We start from the raw sequence: 25874 nt of genomic DNA, 5'->3' as shown, positions 1-25874 counted from the left end.
TTTTTCTCGAATTTTACCTTTCAGCCCTGTCATGAAATTATGCAGTACCACTGGTTTAAGGTCTTCACTAGTGATGTTACACCCAGCTGATTCGATTGCTTGTTTAAACTTATTGTAATAAGCCATGCAATCCTCATTTGCAGCTTGGGTCACAGAGGATACATTGGACCATGATTGAGGGGGGTAAACAGTTTTGATCAATGTGGCAAGGGCACTTGTCCAAAAGTGTCCTTCCTCACTTGAGTCCTGTGCTACCTCCCTTGGGATAAATGTTTTGCTGACTACTTCCTCAAGATCTCCCTCCCCACACACTCGTTTGATAATTTGGAACATGTCACCCCATGTAGCTTTGTAGCATGTCTGAGTATCTACTATTTCCTTTGCAAACTTAGCTGGATCAGTTCTTGGATGGGGTATGGTACTCAGGAGTCCCTTCATTTCTGCGGGAGTCCAGGGTATATGGTGTCTAACAGTACCTGTCTGGTTACCCTGATTATCTGATAGCACTTGCTCTCTAACGGGGAATAAAAGCTCAGGTGAACAAGGACCCTCTTCCCAACTAGGAGCAGCAGGAGATCGTGACAGGTTGACACTGCTCCTTGGCCTACTTGAAGTTTGCTGTATCTGTGGTTGATTAAGGAGACTTATGTCATTTTTAAAAGGGTTAGTGTCACTTACCCTGCATGGCTGGCTGTTGGTGTTGCCTGGCTGTTGCTGCGGTGTTAAAGGGATTGTATTTGGATTTAACTGTAAAGTGCCTTGAAAAGTGCCGCTTAGACCACTAGGGTGGGCCATTTCCATACCTCCATTCCCAAGGATGGGTGTGGGTGTAGATTCAAGATCAATGAGAGGGGGTGCCACCTCCCCTCCTGGGTTGTAGTGGTTCAGATGTTGTTGCCACCCAGGTGATGGCAAGCTTGGTAGTCTCACCATGCTAGTGGATTGTGAGGATAGTGGAGCATGACAGAGACTAGATTCATTGCTTGTCTGGGATGGAAATGAGGGGTAAGCCAGGGGTGACAGTTGAAATTGCCAGGGGTAATTGCTAGCACCATCAATATGAGCTGGCATTCGCCCATAAAGGGGCAAATATGGACTACCATTCAACATATGCTGAAGGGGAAGTGGCCTGTCATATGGGGCTGGGGTATATTCATGGGGAATACTCCCTACTACTTTACTTGTTCCATACGCTGGTGGTGGTGTTTCCTCCCTTAGCTGTGTAGGAGCTGTGGGTTTGTTTAACTCATTAGTCAGTCCTGAATACAACGAGGATTGGCATACAGATGTAGAGTCATCTCTCTCTCTGTCAGGTTGTATGTGGGCCAGCCTGTCACTGCTACTGTGTGTTGTCTCTAATGAGGTCTGCGTTAGCTGTCTGTTGTCGCTGTGTGCCTGTACTTCCTCTTTCTTAGTGAGATCACTTGGTGGCTGTGTGTCAGCACTGTCATCAAGAGCTTCTGCAGCAGCTCTGTGTTTCACATGCTGAGACACGGCCTTATCAGTCCGCCTACGAGAAGACCCGGACATAAGTGCTGTCCAAGCCTGGTGTGCTCCCATATCCAGCACATCAGTGTCTTCAGTCCCCTCATCTTCTAGCCGTGGTGACCCTCCTGTGCCTGATTGTTTTACTGTCATGATGGTGACGTCTTCGGATCGGCGAATCGCCTCCATCATCCACCTACTCCATGCTTCTCGCTCGTTTGGGCGAGTCATCCTCACCCTGTGGACATCCCACAAATTTTCCCACACCTTTGGTTTAAAAGTTCCCTTTCTGGCATATTTCTGGTTAGTCCATCGCTCCCAGTCCTCCAAGTATCGGGAGACCCACGGTCCATACTTGCTACACATCTCTTCTCGCGGCGTCAAATGCTGCGGCTCACCGCGATTTGACGCTCGCTTCTGAGCAATTGAATTCCCCATAGTATGGACTATGTGTTCCCCTTGAATTCCAAGCAATTCTCACACCAGAGATGGCCAATCTCTGGTTTCGCCTGGGAGCAACTTGAGCAACAGGTTCTCTCCCTGTTGCTACCGTGTGAACCACTAAGCACACTGGAGTCAGCCAATCCCGTCACCCCTCTGTTGATTTTCACAAGGGTCAGCAAGGTTTTACTGATGTTATTCAGCAATATTGTGCTCACTCCAGCACGTAGTAGAGGGAGTCACAATAGTCACACTGTCTCACGTGGTCTGGCAAGTAGCAAGGTTTTATGTTTGTCCTTGCTGCCCAACAGGTCACCCGATCCTTTACTGTCGCCCAGTAGGCATTGGTCTGGTGAACATTGCCAACCCTGAGAAATCCAAACTGCAATAATTGTGCGGGTGACAAGCACTTAGATCTGGCTGAGTGGACCCTTCACTGGCTTGGTCTGACAGAGGGTCCCCTCCCGATGGACTAACCTCAACACCACCATTTACAACCTCTATTGAATGGCAACTGACCGAGTCTAACTGATTGGGCTCGTTTCTGAAGTGGCACTGAGTTTGCTCTCCTGATGCCCTGATACCAAAACCGAACCTCAATGCTCTCTCTGACTCAGCCCTGGTTCCGTATACTTCAACCAAATCAGGACAACACAACTCCCTCCAGCGACAATAACACCAGGAAACCACTAGAAACACCACAGCGCAGGCTGCAACAGCAAACCCATAAGTCCACACACCACAGCCTTGCTCAGAATAGGGTGTATATTCTATGGTCATTTAGTCAAAGGAAGAAACCTGCTAGTGGCATCACCAGTCTAGCCAGTAATTTATGCAAAATTCATATTTACAGATTTTCGGGTTTTTGAATTATTTGAGCCCGTCTAGCCCTTAGGTAGCGCTCAACACTTTCCTGCACCTGTGGGATAGGGCGGTGGCAGGGAGCAATTATTGGCAAACTCTCAAACTCGTCAGATTCCTCTGAGCTTTTTGAGTCCTGTGCTTGTTCTCCAGGTATCTGGGGATTGGATAGGTTCCAGGGTGCATTCAGCACTTGCCAAAATTTAATGCCTAATTCGCTGCACTCCCAGGGCGCTGAATACAAAGAGAATGTATAGCTGACTGGTGGCTGCAGCGAGCCAGGTGGCTTGTAAGATTCTATCACAACTGGCTTACGTTTATCTAGAAAGGTGTTTGGGATACCACAGGTTATTCTTCTTCTGACCAAATAACCAACAATACTAAATATTTTTCGTAACGGTGTTAGGCACTCAGGACATGTATAAAATTTCCTATACAGTGTTGTACAAGCCGGACACAAAGCTGGTAAATTCACTCTCCTCCTCTCCATTCATCACCCCAGTGCACCGCAGTGATTGGCTGGCTAAATGCCTTCCAACGCGATGTATCACTGATATTTTATGCTATTAAGGTGATCAATGGAAAGGAGAAAACGACTCACCAACACATACTGGTGAACACAATGATCAGCACTAAGTGCAAGCACTTATATCTTGACCAACCAAATACTTTCACTATATGCAACAGAAACTTCATAGGAACAACACAGTTTGACCTTATTTTCAGATTACACCCTGCCGTGAACACTTCGTGTCCCTATATGTTAATTTACTAACATTACTGATAGTCAGCGATACTAATTAAGAATCCTATTTTGCTCTAAAGTTCTATTAGGGATGTCCGAAGTGTCTCAACAGTATGTATCCTGAGGCAATGCTTAGAACACAAATAATGGCATGAGTCATTCACACATTTACATCAGAAACTGCAGCACAGTAATATATCACTTATGCTTATTCTCTATATTTTTCAAGCAGCAAGCTAGTTAACAAAAAGACACGGTATGCACACAGGAAAAAAGTTATAAAACATACCAGAATATACCACATTCTAGGAGGAAGCCGTCAGAAGGTGATCCATATCAGATATCGGCCGAGCAGAGGATGAATTCGTACACAGCACAGGGGTGCAATATCAGATTTAAGGTAATAACGCTCACCTTTTACAGCGCTGTGAAGATCCAATATTTGGACCCCTGAGCTGATGCTAGTCCGGTCTCCGCTCTCCCAAAATCAAAAGGATCCCTTCAGAGATGTGCCACAAAGTCAATTTATAGTTCTAATTGCCCGCATTCTCCACCAAAAACTGTCAAAGTGATATACTGACAGTAATGACTCAAGGCACACCTCTTAAAAGGACGGCTTGTTTATTTGTCATCAAGAAGCTTGTTGATGAGGCATGTGTAGGAGACAAATGCTTCAATTTCACTAGTTACAACGACTTTTATCAGTTACAGTTATGCAAAAATATACATGCCTCTGGGCAGTTCAGGATGTCCATCAGTGTTACAAAAACCAATCACAGTTCAATAATCAGTGCAGACATGAAGCAGTTAACATTTAATTCTTAGAACTCTCCACCCATATTATAATGAGTTTCACCACCCACTGTTCTCTTACTCAACCTTCTGTTTAAGGTCACAAGGGGAAGTGGTTCAGTCTGGACAACACATCACTTGTCTAAATCTGTCCGTGGGGCCCCTTTTCCACTAAAAGTCAAGGAAGCTAGGACATTGCAAAATAACAGTAAATCTACTATTAGGACATGTTCAAGAGTAGCAAGTGTCCCTGAGCACGTACACATCATGTGGCCTTCTTCTAACAGAAATTGTTTATATATCACCAAATGGAGCTAATTTAAAACAAAATGTCCTTTATATAAACCAGACAGGTATCACAGCTTTGTCACCGTTGAGGGTAGTGGCGGAAGTAGCAGGGGGCAGAAGTGCATAGTATGCATGTGCGGCTTTGGGCAAACGGAAGTACGCATGCATGGTTCCTGGTGGACGTTAGTACCACGCATGCGTGGCGCACAATTCAGTTGAAGGCCAGCCCTCCTCCAGTATATAAGGCGTCTGCTCACAGCACTCCACGCTGATTCCTCTGTCAGCTAGTGTGTGAGCACGCCTGAAGCTCTGCCTGTTTTTCTGATTGATCTCCGTTACCGACCCGGCTTGTTATTAGACTACTCCTGATCTGCTCTACCTGGTTTTGACCCTTGGCTTGTCTCTGATTCTCCTGGATTGCTGCCTGCCCTGACCTTGGCTTGTTACCCGGATCTGAACCTCTGCTGCCTGCCCTGACCTTGGCTTGTTACCCGGCTCTGAACCTCTGCTGCCTGTCCTGACCTTGGTTTGTTACCCGGATCTGGATTACTACTGCATACACTGACCACAACTTACTACCGGATCAACCTTGTCTCTCAAGTACCACCGGATCTTTCCTCAATTACCAGCCTCCACATTGAGGTGTCATCTGTTCTCCTAACCACTGTTAGAGTCCTTCCTGTGTGCAACCTGGTGGGCACTAGGCAGCTAAAGTAGTCCGTAACCAGGTAGGGGTTGTGGCCCATCACCACCTCCTGGGGTGCTCTGGTGAAGACCCGTGGTCACTTAGTCTCTGCACTCAGGAGACTTTCACCTCAGTGGAACGGTCAACAGTGCACTATCATAACAGACACTTTCACTTGATCACAAATGAAGAAGACAAGACCTGTCAAGTTTGACAGCTCAGGACCTGTAAGAGAATTTAGTAATGAGGCCCAACACCTCAGATGCAAGGTTGGCTGTACGGACTCCCAATGAGCAGGCCCTGGTATCCTTCAGAAGAATCACTCAGACACATGAGATCAGTTCTCAGTTGGCATCTTCTCTAGTTTAGTGAATTCACCTGGTTTTTATAGCATTAAGTTACATAAAATACCACGTCATTTAGTTAATAATTACAACATTGCGTGTTCACGGGACCCCTCCTTAAGAAAACCAGAGTCAGCGAACCTGTTTGCAAAGAGCAGCGGTAAAATGCTTTATCGACGTGATACGGCCTAAAGACCCTTTTATCGGGTTATTCATGGCTAATTTAAAGGGACTCCGAGCTCATCTAAAAAATAAAAGTTGTACTCACCCGGGGCTTTTTCCAGCCCAGTGCTTGTCGGGAGGTCTTACGACGGCGTCCTGCCTCCTCTCCTACTCCCCGCTCCGGAATGGCTGACCGGCCGCAGCCCGGGCGATACTCGGCCGAGTGTCGGGCTGCTCCTTCCGCGTATGACGCGGCTGACGTCACACGCCGGCCGCCTCGCGTCATCACGGCGGCCGGCGTGGCAGTACCGCGCATGCGCAGTACTTTCACGCCGGCCGCCGTGATGACGCGAGGCGGCCGCCGTGTGATGTAATCCGCGTCATACGCGGAAGGAGCAGCCCGACACTCGGCCGAGTATCGCCCGGGCTGCGGCCGGTCAGCCATTCCGGAGCGGGGAGTAGGAGAGGAGGCAGGACGCCGTCGTAAGACCTCCCGACAAGCACTGGGCTGGAATAAGCCCCGGGTGAGTACAACTTTTATTTTTTAGATGAGCTTGGAGGCCCTTTAAGATGGCAAGCAAAGAGTAAAGAACTTTGGAGTGATTTGCTCATAAGAAAAATCAATATCTCAGCATTTTAAAACTTGCAAACAGAATGCTTCTATGATTATGACTGAGGTAGATTGAGAGAACCTGCTGTTGTGAAATACCACAAATCGATGTCTTGGAAGTAAAGTATTGGTTTATTTACTGTACAGGAGACATGCACTGAATCATAGCAATGTCTGACTTGCAAAGCTCGGGACAGAAGTTATATAATCCCAATTACACATTACAATCATACCTCCTATGATTGGATACTTACAAAATATCTGAACTAACTATTGGAAAACACAATACTGCATAAATGAATACATGAATACATATAAATGCTTAAATAGATGAGGTCAGTTAGTCGTTAATTATTATTAGAGGAATTTGCTTCAATAGTAGCTTGTTTAATTTAAAGTTAGTTTGACTGATGAGATTCACACGGAGCCATCTCTTATCTGCAAGACAGCACAAATCATCCCTAGTAGCACATTCCAAACCCATGAAACCATGTGAAAGAAGAGAACTAGTCTTATACGTGTAACTGTATAAAGGGAGTGTGGCAAAATGGCTTACAGGTGGCCATTTTATTTATCAATTTTACTTCACCGTCATCCCTAAACTGTACTGGATGGATATATATATATGTATATGTGTTTTATTTATTTACTGTATTTATAAAGCGCCAACATATTACGCAGCGCTGAACATTAATTTAGGTTACAGACAATATTTAGGGGTGACATACAGCAATAAGACAATACAGGAATACAAGAAAACCGGATCACACAGCACAGTATGAGTACAAGGTAATGCGTAGTCACTGGAGGGGAGCATGGAGATTAGGCAAGTTAGGTTCACTCAGATGCGTAGCATGGGTGCACAGTAATGGAGGTGCATGATCAGGTAAGACACAAGAGGAGGAGGAACCTTCCCAAAGGCTTACAATCTAGAGGGAGAGGTAAGGACACGAATGGTAGGGGACCAGAGTTCAGCAGTAGGTTTAGAGCACTTGTGAGGGGTAGTAGGCCAGAGTGAAAAGGTGAGTTTTGAGGGCTTTCTTGAAGATGTTGAAGGATGGGGCTGCCCTAATGGGTAGAGGTAGGAAGTTCCATAGTGTTGGAGCAGCTCTTGAGAAGTCCTGGAGGCGTGCATGGGACTGGGTGATGCGGGTGATATATATTGTAACCTTGGTAATATTCTTTATTACAAAAGATATTGAAAACTCCTCAGACCCACATAAGATGAGACTACGGAAATACAGTATATTCATGATAAAGTCAATTTTGTGATCAGAAAGATTTTTTTGTTCAACTTTAATTTTTTATATTGAGAAAAATAAGATAGAAAGTATGAATGCAATGGGTACACAAAACTTTGTACAGGGAAAGATGTAGTTTCTCGACTTATATGGTATATATTAATGACAATAATAAGCAAAACTGACTTCACTGATTAGCAGGGTTACACAATGTACATGGTCCAGGGCGTAATGCGGATAGCACAATAAAATGGTGGATCACTCTGGAAGTGGGAGTGTTCTCGTCTCTCCACTTGATATTATTATTATTATTTAGTGTTTATATAGCTCCAACATCTTCTGCAGCACTGTACAGAGTATATTGTCTTGTCACTAACTGTCCCTCAGAGGGGCTCACAATCTAATCCCTACCATAGTCATATGTCTATGTATGTATCGTGTACAGCAGAGGTGCCCACACTTTTTCGGCTTGTGAGCTACTTTAAAAAAATAACAAGTCACAATGATCTACCTGTGTACAATTTTAGGAGCACGCTTGTACAGGATCTTCTCAAAAAATTAGCATATTGTGATAAAGTTCATTATTTTCTGTAATATTGTAAAGGATTCTGGCAGCGGGGCGGCTGTCTCTGCGTTCAGACCGGCGGTTTCCGCACAGCAGCATGCGTCTGGTGTGTCTGAGCCTAGTAGTGCACACAGATGGAGAGCTACGCGCGCGCGCACGCCAGGAGGCAAGCCCTTTATGCCAATAGGAGAGGGATCAGCTGATCAGGACGATCAGCTGATCCCAGCGCAGTAGGTGATTGGCTGAGTGGGGCTGAGCGGCGCTGAGGAGCGCTGCTCTATATATACTTCTTGCCTGTCAGTTGCTGGTTGTCTGCCATTGCGAATAGTAACGGGTGAGCACTCAGACCAGTCAGATCTCACAGTGTGTTAGAACCAGGAGGACCTGGGAATTCACACTGAGCCAGATTACTATTGTGTTATATGTTAGAACAGTTCCAGGGTGTTGAGACCACGGACCTCACACCCAAGCTTAGGAATACTGTGACATTGCTATGTTATACTTTAGACCAGTTCCAGGGTGTTGTGACCAAGGACCTCACACCCAAGTTTAGGGACTCTGTGTCTATACTGTGTTATACTCTAGACTAGTTCCCGGGTGTCGAGATCAAGGAGCTCACACCCCAGTCTAGGATTCTGTGATATTTATATGTTATGACCTTTTGCTCTGTCGACCTTTCTCTTGCTTTCTGATTCGGTACCTTGCATATCTGTCTATCTGTTGCCAGACCCTGCCTGTACCCGGTTACCGAATCAGTCTCCTGTCTCTGTACCTCATCTGCTTGTGTGTTGCCGACCTGGCCTGCCCGACCATCCAACGTACTGGTCTTTCAAAATTATCCACTGTTACGGTGAATTTTTATGGGGGTTTCCATACCCATGGAGGTTTTACCACACTGCTCCCAAATCAGTGGAAGTAGGCCCAAAGCTTGGAACATACAGTGGGATGCGAAAGTTTGGGCAACATTGTTAATCGTCATGATTTTCCTGTATAAATCGTTGGTTGTTACGATAAAAATTGTCAGCTAAATATATCATATAGGAGACACACACAGTGATATTTGAAAAGTGAAAGGAAGTTTATTGGATTTACAGAAAGTGTGCAATAATTGTTTAAACAAAATTAGGCAGGTGCATAAATTTTGGCACCACAAAAAAAGAAATGAAATCAATATTTAGTAGATCCTTCTTTTGCAGAAATTACAGCCTCTAAATGCTTCTTGTAGGTTCCAATAAGAGTTTGGATTTTGGTTGAAGGTATTTTGGACCATTCCTCTTTACAAAACATCTCTAGTTCATTCAGGTTTGATGGCTTCCAAGCATGGACAGCTCTTTTTAACTCACACCACAGATTTTCAGTTCTATTCAGGTCTGGGGACTGAGATGGCCATTCCAGAACATTTTACTTGTGCCTCTGCATGAATGCCTTAGTGGATTTTGAGCAGTGTTTAGGGTCGTTGTCTTGTTAAAAGATCCAACCCCGGCGCAGCTTCAGCTTTGTCACTGATTCCTTGACATTGGTCTCCAGAATATGCTGATACTGAGTGGAATCCATGCGTCTCTCAACTTTGGCAAGATTCACAGTCCCTGCACTGGCCACACAGCCCTACAGCATGATGGAACCACCACCATATTTTACTGTAGGTAGCAGGTGTTTTTCTTGAAATGCTGTGTTGTTTTTCCTCCATGCATAACGCCCCTTTTTATGCCCAAATAACTCAATTTTAGTTTTAGCAGTCCACAGCACCTTTATTCTAAAATAAAGCTGACTTGTCCAAATGTACTTTAGCATACCTCAAGCGGCTCTGTTTGTGCTGTGTATGCGGAGAAAGGACTTCCCCTGCATACAGCATCTCCTTGTGTAAAATGTGTGAATGGTTGAACGATGCACAGTGACTCCATCTGCAGAAAGATGATTTTGTAGGTCTTTGGTGCTGATCTGTGGGTTGACTCTGACTGTTCTCACCATTTGTCACTTCTGTTTATCTGAGATTTTTCTTGGTCTGCCACTTCGAGCCTTAACTTGAACTGAGCCAGTGGTCTTCCATTTTCTCAAAATGTTCCTAACTGTGGAAACAGACAGCTGAAATCTCTGAGACAGGTTTCTGTATGCTTCCCCTAAACTATGATGGTGAACAATCTTTGTCTTCAGGTCATTTGAGAGTTGGTTTGAGACCCCCATGTTGCTACTCTTCAGGGAAATTTAAAAGAGGAGATAAACTTACAATTGCCCCCCTTAAATACTCTTTCTCATGATTGGATTCACCTGTGTATGTAGGTCAGGGGTCACTGAACTTACCAAGGCAATTTGAGTTCCAATAATTAGTTCTAAAGGTTTTGGAATCGATAAAATGACAACAGTGCCCAAATGTATGCACCTGCCTAATTTTATTTAAACAATTATTGAGCACTTTCTGTAAATCCAATAAACTTAATTTCACTTCTCAAATATCACTGTGTGAGTCTCCTATATGATATATTTAACTGACATTTGTTATCATAACAACCAACGATTTATACGGGAAAATCATTACGATTTACAAGGTGGCCCAAACTTTTGCATCCCACTGTACATGCATGGAGAAGACAGACACAGACCTAAGCGGTGTGGTCTATGAAATACTTCTGAGATTTCTTTCATGGTACAGATTTATAAATTGGTTCAAAGCTGTTGACAAAGGCTTGAATAAGGACAAAAACCTTTTTATACTGGTAAGAAGCTGATGATATTTAATGCCATAACTCTTTCTCAGCCTATAGAGCTAAACTTGTGAACTCGGAATTTACGATGATTCTGCGACAGTTTGACTCCCAATTCTGTGAGTATTGTGTAACAAAGAGGTTTATCTCACCCCATTTAGATGTTCTGTTTCACTTAAAGAAAACCTGTACTGAAAATTAAAAGTCAAAATAAACATACACAAGTCATACTTACCTCCAGTGTAGTCTACTCCTCAATCTCTTTCTCCTCTCCTGCATCCTGTTTGTCCATTGTGATCAAGGGAATTCTCCGTCCTCCATTTTGAAAATGGCCATTACCTCATAACAGCTTTCTGGTCAGCAACCTGTTAAACTGTAACATCGCCTATTTGAGCCATAGGGAAACATGAACATTACCTGGCACATCAGTTGTCCTCTCAGCTATAACTGACAGCAACAGATATATTTCAGTTCTGACAAAATGTTGTCAGAACTAGAAGGGATTGTTGTCAGAAGAAAATGGTGAGCTTCTAAGAGGAACTGATGGCAAGGCAACTATGTAATGTTAGTTTGAAGTTACCTCGTGTTTATTTTAAATAATTTTATTCAGTTCAGGTTCCCGGCACAGCTCCGGTCTCTCTTTGGGGAGGATCGGGTTTTCGCATGACGTCATCTGCGATCCTCCCCATAGAGAGACCGGAGCTGTCCGAGGAAGCTGCGCCGATCGCTGGATCCAGGCTGGGTAATGTATATATCTGGGGAGCGGCGGCGATCGGGGGGTGCCGGAGACTTCTTCTAGCTAGCCTAGTGCTAGCTAGAGGATTTACAGTCATTAGGGACAATTATTGTAAAATCGGGCACAAATTAACAAAACCTCCTGAGTGACGTAATGCTCAGGAGGTGAATGTCCTAATTTGTAGTTCCCCATTCCCGTCTGGAAATACAGTGGTGTGAAAAACGATTTGCCCCCTTCCTGATTTATTATTCTTTTGCATGTTTGTCACACTTAAATGTTTCTGCTCATCAAAAACCGTTAACTATTAGTCAAAGATAACATAATTGAACACAAAATGCAGTTTTAAATGATGGTTTTTATTATTTAGTGAGAAAAAAAACTCAAAACCTACATGCCCTGTGTGAAAAAGAAATTGCCCCCTGAACCTAATAACTGGTTGGGCCACCCTTAGCAGCAATAACTGCAATCAAGCATTTGCGATAACTTGCAACGAGTCTTTTACAGCGCTCTGGAGGAATTTTGGCCCACTCATCTTTACAGAATTGTTTGAATTCAGCTTTATTTGAGGGTTTTCTAGCATTAACTGCCTTTTTAAGGTCATGCCACAACATCTCAATAGGATTCAGGTCAGGACTTTGACAAGGCCACTCCAAAGTCTTCATTTTGTTTTTCTTCAGCCATTCAGAGGTGGATTTGCTGGTGTGTTTTGGGTCATTGTCCTGCTGCAGCACCCAAGATCGCTTCAGCTTGAGTTGACAAACAGATGGCCGGACATTCTCCTTCAGGATTTTTTTGGTAGACAGTAGAATTCATGGTTCCATCTATCACAGCAAGCCTTCCAGGTCCTGAGCAGCAAAACAACCCCAGACCATCACACTACCACCACCATATTTTACTGTTGGTATGATGTTCTTTTGCTGAAATACTGTTACTTCTACGCCAGATGTAACGGGACACGCACCTTCCAAAAAGTTAAACTTTTGTCTCGTCGGTCCACAAGGTATTTTCCCAAAAGTCTTGGCAATCATTGAGATGTTTTTTTTAGCAAAATTGAGACGAGCCTTAATGTTCTTTTTGCTTAAAAGTGGTTTGCGCCTTGGATATCTGCCATGCAGGCCGTTTTTGCCCAGTCTCTTTCTTATGGTGGAGTCGTGAACATTGACCTTAATTGAGGCAAGTGAGGCCTGCAGTTCTTTAGATGTTGTCCTGGGGTCTTTTGTGACCTCTCGGATGAGTTTTCTCTGCGCTCTTGGGGTAATTTTGGTTGGCCGGCCACTCCTGGGAAGGTTCATCACTGTTCCATGTTTTGCCATTTGTGGATAATGACTCTCACTGAGGTTCGCTGGAGTCCCAAAGCTTTAGAAATGGCTTTATAACCTTTACCAGACTGATAGATCTCAATTACAGTACTTTTGTTCTCATTTGTTCCTGAATTTCTTTGGATCTTGGCATGATGTCTAGCTTTTGAGGTGCTTTTGGTCTACTTCTCTGTGTCAGCTCCTATTTAAGTGATTTCTTGGTGTGGTGTGAAACAGGTGTGGCAGTAATCAGGCCTGGGGGTGACTACAGAAGTTGAACTCAGGTGTGATAAACCACAGTAAAGTTATTTTTTAACAAGGGGGGCAATCACTTTTTCACACAGGGCCATGTAGATTTGGAGTTTTTTTTCTCACTAAATAATAAAAACCATCATTCAAAACTGCATTTTGTGTTCAACTATGTTATCTTTGACTAATAGATAACGGTTTTTGATGAGCAGAAACATTTAAGTATGACAAAAATGCAAAAGAATAAGAAATCAGGAAGGGGGCAAATAGTTTTTCACACCACTGTAGTTGGAATAGTTGCTGATGTGATGCAAATAAGCCTCGTGAAAAATTCATGCTAATCAAAGTTGTTATTTTCTTATTAAAGAGGAACTGTAACGCCAAAACGGCCCCTGGGGGGTACTCACCTCGGGTGGGGGAAGCCTCAGGATCCTAATGAGGCTTCCCACGCCGTCCTGCGTCCCTCGGGGGTCTCGCTGTAGCCCTCCGTGCAGTCCGGGCAGCGGTGACGTCATTATTTACCTTCCTGGCTCCTGCGCAGGCGCTCTGATGCCTCTCGGCGCCGAAGTAGGCGGAAATACCCGATCGCCGTCGGGTCTGCTCTACTGCGCAGGCGCAAGTTTCCGGCGCCTGCGCAGTAGAGCGGACCCGACGGAGATCGGGTATTTCCGTCTATTTCCGTGCCGAAAGTCGCCACAGCGCCCCCGCTGGAGCCAGCAAAGGTAAATATTGAAATGACAGTCGGCACAGTCGCCGGCTGTTCGGAGGGCTGCGGCGAGACCCCCGTGGGACAGAGGACGGCGTGGGAAGCCTCATTAGGATCCGGAGGCTTCCCCCACCCGAGGTGAGTACCCCCCAGGGGAGGTTTTTGTTGTTACAGAGTCTCTTTAAAGATTCTGTGGTCGGGTTGCTATGGGAGTGTCCGTTTTAGTTCCTCAAAAAGCTTCAAGCAGATGTTTCCTCCAACCTTTGTAACATATATACAGTGTATGTTACATTACAGTATACAGCATACAGGTTATAATTGAGTATAAATGAGTATACAGATATTTACACATAGAATCATTTAAAGAGGAACTTTAGCGAAAAGGGGAGGAAAAATAAATCAGTACATTGCAAGGTGAGAAGTTAAAAAAATTGAAGAGAGATCAAGAAATGATTGATATTTGCCATGTAACTTGTTCATATTGTTTGATCCAAAATCAGCCTGCACGTCATCATCTTTACTACTGGCAGACATTTTTAAAAAAGACTACACAAACTGCCATTATCTATAACCACACCCCCCTAACAATGTGATAGGCTAAAAGGTTGTTTTTTTTATACCTTAGATATACATATGCACAGAGAAAAATACTGGTTGCTAGGCAGCTGGAAACAGCCGTTAGTTACCACAATTCAACAAGCCTCCCACAGTGTGATGTCAGTATCTTGGTGCTGACATCACACTGTGGGAGGGGTTTCACCACAATATCAGCCATACAGAGCCCCCTGATGATCTATTTGAGAAAAGCTAAAGATTTCTCATGGGAAAAGAGGGATTGGCTACTGATTGGGATGAAGATCAATCCTTGGTTACAGTTCCTATACAGTATAGACATAAAAGAATGTTATCCACTTTTATTTTACTGGCCTCATGCCCATGACACCACCATCATCTGTGAATGGTAAACTAAATCATTTATACATAATTCTGGTAAAAATGAAGCACTTTTGTTTGTTACGTTATTTTCACTGCAGTTCCTCTTTAACACCCTATGTGTGAAGAAACGCGGAAAAGCCGCCGCATGGACGCAGGATGAGGCGGCTGTTTCCGCGGCTGGCATAGCGGAACGCGGAGAAACCGCCGCGTCAGACGCGGCGGAGAAACCGCCACGTCTGACGCGGCGGTTTGTGCGCACAGGCCTGCTACTGACAGTCTGACCAGGCGCGGGGAGGCCACCGCATGTGCAGATAGCGGTGCGTCTCACCCCGCATGCAGGCCAGCAGAGACATTGCAAAGCGTGACTGGTGTGGCTGGGACTGATAGTCCACACAGGTTCAGAATGACGCGCGCGCTGAGAGGCAGAGTTTATATGACAGCCAGAAGGGAGTCAGCTGACCAAGCCGGTCAGCTGACGATTGTACCAGTTCCCATTGGTCCAGCACTTAGGGGAGGCGCTGGAGAGCGCTGGGCTATATATACTGGGTGCTGGTCATTTCTCTGGTTGTCTGCCGTTGCGATCACTACGTGGTAGCACTCAGGCCTTGTCTGTTTCTGTGTTCTAGCATAGTTTCCAAAGGTGTTGACATCAAGGAGCTCACACCTTAGCATTAGGAATATTGAATTGTATTATTTGTTATGACCTTCTGCCTGCCTGACTATTCCTTTGAACTCTGATCCTGTACCTTGCTATTTCTGATATCCTGTTGCCAATCTCTGCTCGTTCCTGGACTCTGTACCTGCCTCCTGATTCTGTACCTCGTTATTCTGATTCTCCGTTGCCTGACCCTGCCTGTTATTGGATTCCGTATCTGCCTTCTGATTCTGTACTTTATCTGTCTGTGTGTTGACGACCTGGCTTGGCCGACCTCGAGAACTAGCCTTACTGTTAGAGGCAGTTCCCAGATCTGTTAGTGACACCCTCCCTCTCGGGTGTCACTCACGCTCTGTCCTTCCCACATTCTGCTTAGCTCCTCCCCCGGGAGAGTCTAGGCGTATGGAAGGAGCATACTTCTGTGCAGTATTCCTTACTGCTGCTGTACCTACTCCTTAGGTACAGTCCACTAATGTTACTGTTACACCCAAACACTAACTTCTCTCTCAGGTGTCCAGAGGTTAGAGATATATCTGATTATCGGTGATACTGCAGATCATCAATAATCGGGTATATTCTGCATTCTCGGTGATACTGCAGATCACCGGTAATCAGACCCTCTCTGTGTTACACCGATCGTTACAATATGGACTTGATTCACTAAAGCGTGATAACTCATATCACGGCCTTTTTCACCCGCGTTTTCGCATTTGCACGTGATCGCGAATTTTCGCATGCAGTCGCGCATTTTCACGCGAAAAGTCCAAGTTTTTGTGCGAAAATTTGTGATTCTGCGTGAAAATTCGTGATCACGCAAAAAAGGCCATGATATGAATTATAAAGGTTTAGTGGATCAAGCCCGATGAGTGCTATGGATGGAGATACTGCAGGTGACCCAGAATATTATAATTAGCTGTTTCTAAAAGTGCTCAATAGACATCAGGGATGCAGCGATTGACTGTTGTTCATCAGATAGGATTTACATTAGTGAATGGTCATAAATCTGGAGAGCGGAGGAAGCAGGGCCATGTGCTCTGAACTTATCAGATGAGGTTTTGTTTCAGTGACCGGCTACAAGTGCACTAGTCTGCTGTACAGTGTTCCAACCCGGAGTCATTCCACTTGTTTATCAGATTGTTCTGCGGTGAGATCATCAGTCTGACATGAAGAATAAGATGGTTATAGTCGGGAGAGGAGGAGACATCCGGGGAACCGTCCATTGTCTAGAATTCATCTTTCTTTATAATAGAACTAGGAAGACTGAATGGGCTGGTTTCAGAGAGATAAGGTAATAGGCCTGGTTCACACTGCACCAGACGAAAAACTGATCCTGTAAAAACTGAGCCATTTAAACTGATCAGTTTGTTACCTTGGTCATTCCAGTTTAACTAGTTATCCCTGCCCCAAGGCAGTATATCTACACCCCGCAGGACTTCATATTAAAGAGAACCAGAGATGAAGCACCCTCTTGTATTTTACCTTATAAATCAGTGGGAACATGACAGTAAACACCTAATCTGCTCTTTGTTTCATTGTTCTCTGTTTAATCTGACTGTTATCACCTCTGATAAGAATCTCCGACTGAGCATTCAGTCTGGCTTTGCTACGGAAAGATTATAGCTGAGTCTGTCTTCTCTGGTGTCTTTTCAAGCCCAAGCCTGTCCCCTTGTGGCTCTGCTATAATGACTCCGCTATAATTATTCCCTGCAAAGCCAGACTGAATGCTCAGTCCGGGATTCTTATCACAGCTGATAACAGACACTTTTAGCAGTGAGGATGAAACAGAGAGCATGGTAAGTGTTTTCTCGAATGTTCTTACTGATATATATGGTAAAATACACAAGGGTGCTTCGTCTTTGGTTCCCTTTAAGTCCAAGGGGTGTAGATATGAGTCTCTCGCCACACACGCGAATGTGCGCTACCTCTCACTTTCTCGTTGCAGCCCATTAGTACACTGATCAGTGACCAATCAAAGTGCCTGTGATCAACGATCACCGGCATCAATAAAATGCTGGTGTTCATTGAGAGAATGAAAATGAAAACACGTACATTCACAGTACACAGGAATAAAGTGGGGGAGGGCGCATCTAGTGGCCACATAGTAAAATTACACCTACATACATAGTATTAAACAAAAATATTAAATAAAAATACATAAATCCCCCCTTAATTAACCCCTTACCTCCCCTCTCATAGTTACCAAAATAAAACATTTGTATAAAAAAATAAAAGCAAGGAGTTTTATATCAGGATGATACCATTTATTGGCTAACTTAGAGATGAATAAACAGTGAACGTTCGGCTGTTTATTCATCTCTTAGTTAGCCAATAAATGGTATCATCCTGATTCAAAACTCCTTGCTTTTACTGATGGCTAACGCGGTACAACACTCTACTGCTTCTGCTATAAAAAATACAAAAAAATGACATTAAAAACAAATACATAGTTACCTTAGCCACTTGCCGACCAGGGCTTTCTGCACTGATCGGTGCTACGTGGGCTCTCCAGCCCGCAGCACCGATCAGGAGTGAGCCTTGGCGATCAGACTACCCCCCCTTTTTTCCCCACTAGGGGGATGTCCTGCTGGGGGGGTCTGATCGCCGTCGGCTTGCTGCGCTTTGCGGGGGGGGCTCTTCAAAGCCCCCCTCCGCAGCGTTTTCGGCGCTCCGTCCCTCTCCCTCCCTCTCCCTCCCCCTGTGAGCTGCGCAGGACGGATTTCCGTCCTGCGCATTGAAGGATAGGCTTCAGCCTATCATATGCCGGCGATCCCCGGCCAATCAGAGGCCGGGGATCGCCGATCTGCCTTGCGGCGCTGCTGCGCAGCAGCGCCGTATGATGTAAACAGCGGGGATTTCTTCCCCGCATGTTTACATTTTGCCGGCGAGCCGCGATCGGCGGCTCTCCGGCTGTTCACGGAGACACCCTCCGTGAACTGACATGGAAAGGCCGCTCGATCGAGCGGCCGTTTCCATGGTAACCCGCAGACGACCAGTTTACACCAATCGGCGTTAGCTGGTCGTCAAGAGGTTAGGGACTCAACTTTTTTAATATGTATGTCATGAGGGTATATCACTGTTATTTTTCCAAATAAAGAGTTGTAATTAGTGATGGACGCAAAGCTGAAAAAATACACCTTTATTTTCAAATACAATCTTGTAGGTATACATTGTACTAGGGACATATTTTAAATGTTGTAATAACTGGGACAAATGGGCAAATACAGTGTGTGGGTTTTATCCACACACAAAATGTCTGCAGCGGGGCATTTGTGCAATAATGGGGCATTTGTGCAGCAGCGAGGCATCTCTTTATTGTCTGTATGAAAGTTCTGGATTTTTATGGCGTGTATTTCTTCATTCTGCAGATGTCTGGTTTGCCTGTCACGGAACCTCTCTCGATATGAGTCAGACGTGGAAAGTCTCCCGCCAAACATTAAAGACAAACTGATAAAACTTCTATGTGTCCAGGGACTCCTCACAGACGCCAACATCAGCCAGGTATGAGAGATGGGGCAATAGTTCTCAGGCGGGTATTACTTCTGTGTGATGGAGGGGAGGGGCCTCAGCCAGGTAATACCTCTGTGTGATGAGGAGGGGCTTCAGGTAGGTACTACGTTTGTGTGATCGAGGGGAGGGTCCTTAGCTAGGTAATACCTCTGTGTGACAGGGAAGGGGAGGGGCCTCGGGCAGATAATATTCCTGTGTGACTGAGGAGGAGGGGAGGGATCTCAGCCAAGTCATACCTTTGTGTGATGGAGGAGGTGGGGCCTCAGTCAGGTAATACCTCTGTGTGACAGAGAAGGGGAGGGGCCTCAGGCAGGTAATATTCCTGTGTGACTGAGGAGGAGGGGAGGGGCCTCAGCCAGGAAATACCTCTGTGGTACGGAGGAGGAGGGGCCTCAGCCAGGAATGAGATATGGGAGAATACTTTTCAGGTGGGTTCCTATTCCTGTCTGCACTATTGGGGTTCCGCCTCACTTCCTGCCTCCCATTGTGGGCAGGGGGAGAGGATAGCGGTCACGCCTTGCAGCACCGGAGTTCTGGGTTCAGTCATCTGGTCCTTAGACGGTCATAGAATAGCATGGAATAAGGCTCCCCAACACTACATGTCTCAAGTGATAGGTTCTTTATCCGTGTACGTATTACTGCATATCCCCTTCTCCCTTAGTTTACATGTTTATTTCATGAAAACTTTATTGGGAATTTTAGGGAACTGGCCAGTAAAATGAAAAAAATAAAATAAATCTGATACTCTTGTGGACCAGAAAAGCTCAGCGATGCAACAATCTTTATTAACCTCCCTGGCGTTCTATTAAGATCGCCAGGGAGGCTACGGGAGGGTTTTTAAAAAAAACAAAACAAAACTGTTTCATGCAGCCAACTGAAAGTTGGCTGCATGAAAGCCCACTAGAGGGCGCTCCGGAAGCGTCATTCTGATCGCCTCCGGCGACCAGAATAAACAAGGAAGGCCGCAATGAGCAGCCTTCCTTGTTTTGCTTACATCGTCGCCATAGCGACGAGCGGAGTGACGTCATGGACGTCAGCCGACGTCCTGACGTCAGCCGCCTCCGATCCAGCCCTTAAAAAGTTCCGGCTGCGCAGGGCTCGGGCGGCTGGGGGGACCCTCTTTCGCCGCTGCTCGCGGCGGATCGCCGCAGAGCGGCGGCGATCAGGCAGCACACGCGGCTGGCAAAGTGCAGGCTGCGTGTGCTGCTTTTTATTTCATTAAAATCGGCCCAGCAGGGCCTGAGCGGCGACCTCCGGCGGTGATGGACGTGTATATTCGTCCATACCGCTGAGGAGGTTAAAGGGAACCCGAGGTGAGAGGTATATGGAAGGTGACATATTTATTTCCTTTTAAGCAATACCAGTTCCCTGGCTGTCCTGCTGATCTTCTGCCTCTAATACTGCTAAGGCTCGGAGACACGTTCAACATGCACACGACCAACACGGCACACCACACAATCTGACGAACCACACGACCTGTACGTACACGCCTAGACGGCTAAACAACCAACTCAACATATTTTACACGCAAGAGGAATGATGGACTTGACAGAGATGTAAAGTTTTTCTTGCACTTGTGGCAGACATTTTGTGTTGGAGCTGACATTTTGTTTTATAGAGATAACAGGACTCCAGGCTACAACCGCCATTTTGAGCAGAGTTATACAATAACATATGGTATTTTTGATGGCATTCTTTATAATCGAGTCTGCAGAACAGTGTACACAGAGACTGAATTTCCTTGGCTGAATTGTTCTGCAAAAGAATTGTTATTTCCATGTTTTCATGATGACTGGAACAACAAATCGCTATGTCATAAGAGGTTGCAGACATCCTGTAACTGCCACCTGCTACTTTTAGATTCCGTCTGGACCATTGTTGTTCCGTTTTCTAAAATCACCCTCTGTGATTTAGTAGTGTCAGCGGTGGGTGGGTTTTCTCATTTAAATACGGGAGGAGAATTCCAGGAATACCAGTTTAACTGTTTGTTGACCAGGCTGTGTATTGATTTGTAATTGGTTTTGACCAGTGCTGCTCAGATACCACTTTTCACTATCTGGATCTAATTTGGATCCGGATACCCAGATATCCGATCTGGGTCGGATATCCAAGTTTAAAATTTTCCAATCCGGATCCGAATCGGATATCCGACCTCAGTATCTGGCCAGATTTTCGGATATCTGGATAGAAAACCGTTCGGATATCTGGATAGAAAACCGGAAGTGACCTGAAAATGGCTTAAAATGCTTCCAAAAGTTTCTTCAAATGGCCAAAATCCCTTTCGGAGGTCTCTCTCTCTCTCTCTCTCTCTCTCTCTCTCTCTCTCTCTCTCTCTCCCTCTCTCCCTCTCTCCCTCTCTCTCTCTCTCTCTCTCTCTCTCTCACTCTCTCTCTCCTCTCTCTCTCCTCTCCCTCTCTCTCTCCCTCTCCCTCTCTCTCTCTCCCTCTCTCTCTCTCCCTCTCCCTCTCTCTCTCTCCTCTCTCTCTCCCTCTCTCTCTCTCTCTCTTCTCTCCTCTCTCTCTCTCTCTCCTCTCTCTCTCCTTCTCTCTCTCTCTCCCTCTCTCCCTCTCTCCCCTCTCCTCCCTCTCTCTCTCCCTCTCTCTCTCTCCCCTCTCTCTCTCTCTCTCCCTCTCTCTCTCTCTCCCTCTCTCTCTCCTCCCTCCCTCTCTCTCTCTCTCTCTCTCTATCTCCCTCTCGGCCTGGATGCCTTCGAAAAGGGATTTTTGCCATTTAAGGTGATTTTGGCTTCTGATCGGATATCTAAAATAACTATCCGCCCGTATTTCGGATTTCAGATAGGAAATCCGAGTTTGCTCGGATAGTCTATTCGTATTTGAAAAAATATCCGAATTGCTATTGAAAGTTCGGATAGTGGAAAAAGTTCTGATTATCTGGGTAGTTTGGATATCCGAAATTTTGCTGAGGACCCCTGGTTTTGACTGTATTGACAAATATCCTCGACAACCCCAGGGAGTATACATTTTTTTAAGTATTAATATAGCGCCCACATATTGCGCAGCACTGTACAGAGCATATTCTCTTGTCACTAACTGTCCCTCAGAGGGGCTCACAATCTAGTCCCTACCATAGTCCTATGTCTATGTATGTATCGTGTAGTGCATGTATCCTAGTCTAGGGCCAATTTTTAGTGAGAAGCCAATTAACCTATCTGTATATTTTTGGGATGTGGGAGGAATTAGGAGTGCCCGGAGGAAACCCACGCAGATACGGGGAGAACATACAAACTCCCTGCAGATGTTGAAGTGGCTGGGATTCGAACCAGGGACCCAGCGCTGCAAGGCAAGAGCACTAACCACTACGCCACCGTGCTGCCCACTATAGTGTATGTAGACAAGCATTCGCCCAGTCTGGGGGATAATGAAGGCATAACAAGCCTACCATCGGGATACTGAGAAGATCTGCAACTGGTGCAAGGACAACAAAAACTGTTGAACTGACCATCAACTTCAGGAATAACCCACCTGAACTCCTCCCGGTTCTCATTGAGGGCTCTGAGGTTGCAAAAGTCCCTAGCGCCCATCTCCTGAGTACTACCATCTCCAGTGACCCAAGGTGGGAAGCACATGTCTCAAAAACTCAGAAAAAGGCTCAGCATCAGCAATGGCTCTTCTTCCAGCTGAAAGAGTTTGGCATGTCTCGCACTCTTCTGACCGCTTCTACTCGGCATCCTTTGAGTTGATGCTATGCTCTCCATCATTGGCTGGTACGCAAGCGCCACTGACAGGGACAAGCTCAAGCTCCGGAAAGTCATCAAAGCCGCTGACAAGATCATCGGGTCCCCCCTCCCGCCTTAGGACCTCCTGTATGCCTCCAGACTGCACTCCATGGCAGCCAAGATTGCAAATGATCTCTCACACCCTGGCAACCGCCACCTAAACCGACTACATGAGGGTTAACCTCATATTCGTTGTCCGCAATTATCGCACGCCGTTACCACTGCGCACCCGCTCAACCATGTCAGCCTGAAATTTACCAGTATGTCCGATTGATACAGGTGTGGCCAATAGGGGGCTGTGCCCCAACTGGTGTAGCGATTCTTTCCTAAGCTCACTATACCAGGCTCCCTCCAGCATTCTAGTGTTCTGCAAAGTATGTGCCAAATTTCCAATACCCACTTTTATAGTACTTTTCCTGGTTTCAGCATCAGAAACACTTCCCACAGTATATCTGTGTATTGCTGTATATTAGTATGTAGCCCCACCCACTCAGTGATGCTTAGCAGGGCTGCCATCAGAAATTTCTGGACCCCATACTGGGCAAACCTACTAGGCCACACACACACACAGAGTCCCCAGTCAGCTTTGATGGCAGGGCCGGATTTGTACTCTTTACCGCCCTAGGCCACTGTCACCAGCTGCCCCCCTTCAGTATCGGTAGCGAGATGACCCCTCCCCCTTCCCAATAGTATAAGTAGCCAGATGACCCCTCCCCCTTCCCTCTAGTGTAGGTAGCCAGATGACCCCTCTCCATCCCTCTCGTATATGTAGCCATATGACCCTCCCCCTTACCCTCCAGTATAGGTAGCAGATGTCTCCCTTAATCCCTCCCCCCTCCTTTTCAGTATAGGTAGCCAGCTCGCCTTCACACCGCAGCAGCCATCAGTGTCGCTCATTTCTCCGCTCGTCTCCAGTACAGAAGCTTCCTTTTCCTTTCCGTCCCCAATGCTACCCAAGTCCATAGCCGCCAACCACAATGCAAACATGCAGAGAGAGCAAGTTGGCTGCTGCACAGACAGCTAGCAGCAGAGTACCGATGTCTCCCCTGATCTCCCTTCATTGCAGCATTTGCAAGTTTGCAAATGCTGCACCAGTTTAGCCTGCTGCTCTGGTGCCCTTCCTCCTGTGGTGCCCTAGGCCATGGCCTAGGTTGGCCTTGGCCTAAATCCGGCCCTGTTTGATGCACCTCACATGCTCTGTGATGTGCATGGACACTTGAAACTTTCATATTAACATGCATTTCTATCCTCTGCATCATCACATGACAGGATACATTGTTACAGATGACACTCTCATCTCTTGTGTTTCTGGGCTATTGGCAACTGAACATGAGTTCATTTTCAAGAGTACAAAGGCACAGGTCTCAAAACACCTGAGGGACAATGCATTCACATGTGCATTATAAGTGTGTAACCCGGGGCACCAGGCCCCGGCTGAGGGGAATCCACCAGACACTGAAATTATCAAATATTTATTTGTGACCTAATGGTGGTCACTGGTAGCTTCAATCAACCAGTAATACTTCAACTACAGAATACACCTCCCTTGCACATCACAGATCAAAATACACAATCTTCTAGTCTTCACAGCCGGTGCACCGGTAAAAGCTACGGAATAAAAAGGTTAAGTTACATACAAATTATATATGAAAGTTGAGCTACAAAGGTCTTCTTGTACAACAATCAACCACTTTATAGCATGTTTACATGTCAGTACTGTTGTTGGGGTGTGGGCTGGGGAAGGGGATGGTCTACTACGCAATTTCGGTTCCTAAACAGTTCTTAGTTCCTTGTAACTAAGTCCAAGCTACATTGCTCAGCAAAACCTTGGGGGAACTCGTGACAGTTCTCAAGATGGCACCGAACAGCCTCCACAGTTCGCTGGTTGATCCCAAAAGGATGTTCAGCTTGCTCAAAGATCTCTTAGACTCTTTACCCTTGATAATTTACCACAAACCCACTTGACACTTAACACACCTTTCTGAATAGGGCTTCCTCCCAAAATAACAAACAAAATAAAATATAAAAGTGACCAATGCACCCAGCTATACCACTCACACAATATAACTCTCTTTCAAGTGCACTTTAAACTTTTAGGCTGAATAAGCTCTAATTTTGTGACATTGCAAAACTTTGTAATCCACTTAGTCGTCTCTGTATATTTGTCAGGCGTCACTTCAACTTTCCCTGTAGTTTACTTTACCAACAATATAAGCAATAGAACTCCTCTTCTACTTATCTTCTTTAATACTGATAATTTGTAGACTTAATTATCTCTTACTGACAGGTTCTCTTGGTAAGGGCTGGTTCAGACGGGCGTTTTTGTGGCGTTTAACGCAGCGTTTCAGACGCAGCGTTTTTTGGGATCTACTGCCATCCCATGCAAGTGAATGGGAGCGTTTAGAGCTGGCTTTTGCAGGCTTTCATGAAAGCCTGGCAGTAGATCACAGCGTTGCGTCTAGTCTCAAAAGCAACATGCTGCTTTCAGAGGCAGTAAACGCGAGGAAACAATAGCAGAGACCAGAACTGCTAGCCTTGAACGCTTTTCAAAAGCTTTCAAAAGCTAGCTTTTAAACGCTGGCGTTTAAACGCAATGCCAAGCAAAAGCTCAGCAGACGCCCGTGTGAACCAGCCCTTACACTTCAGAACAAAGCAACAGAAGATCATATGAACTTTAAGGGCCCTTTTCCACCTGCAATCGCTAGCGTTCATGCTGAACGCTAGCGATTGCTGAATCGCAAAACCGGCGATTCCCCCGACGTTTGCGGCCGCGATTTTGCTATGCTATGCACTGCATAGCAAAATCGCGGCAATTATCGCTCCGCCGCGCGTTCGCGTTCCCGACAAAAGCGAATCGCGGTAGTGGAAATGACCTACCGCGATTCCTATGTTAAAAAGCAAACCGTAGCGATTGTAAAATCGCTAGCGGTTTGCGGTTTTGCGATTCAGCCAGCGCTGGTGGAAAAGGGCCCTAACTCTTGACTTGAAATGGACTGACAGGCACACTGTCTCTGAATCAGGCCTAATAAAGCAAGCGGGTGGCTGTGTCAGCTCAGCGGGGTACTTAATGGAGGCTGATAATGTCTCTTGTAACAGAAAGGCTTTACACTCAATACACTTTATATAGCAAAAT

The 25874-nt window shown here is 45.7% G+C and overlaps 1 protein-coding gene across 2 annotated transcripts in view; it reads left to right on the top strand.

Moving 5' to 3' along the window:
* Window positions 1–25874, top strand: part of AMN1 (antagonist of mitotic exit network 1 homolog) — a 143589-nt gene that overhangs the window by 23850 nt on the left and 93865 nt on the right. For both annotated transcript variants that reach the window (XM_068278234.1, XM_068278233.1), the window contains exon 2: window positions 18864–18996. In XM_068278234.1, coding sequence (XP_068134335.1) covers window positions 18864–18996 — 133 coding nt within the window. The remainder of the gene's footprint in view (window positions 1–18863; window positions 18997–25874) is intronic.

This window comes from Hyperolius riggenbachi, chromosome 3, assembly GCF_040937935.1.
Source record: "Hyperolius riggenbachi isolate aHypRig1 chromosome 3, aHypRig1.pri, whole genome shotgun sequence".
In the NCBI taxonomy this organism is placed as follows: Eukaryota; Metazoa; Chordata; class Amphibia; order Anura; family Hyperoliidae; genus Hyperolius; species Hyperolius riggenbachi.
Note: the sequence above shows the minus strand (reverse complement) of the source record. Positions and strands in the feature narration are given on the sequence as shown.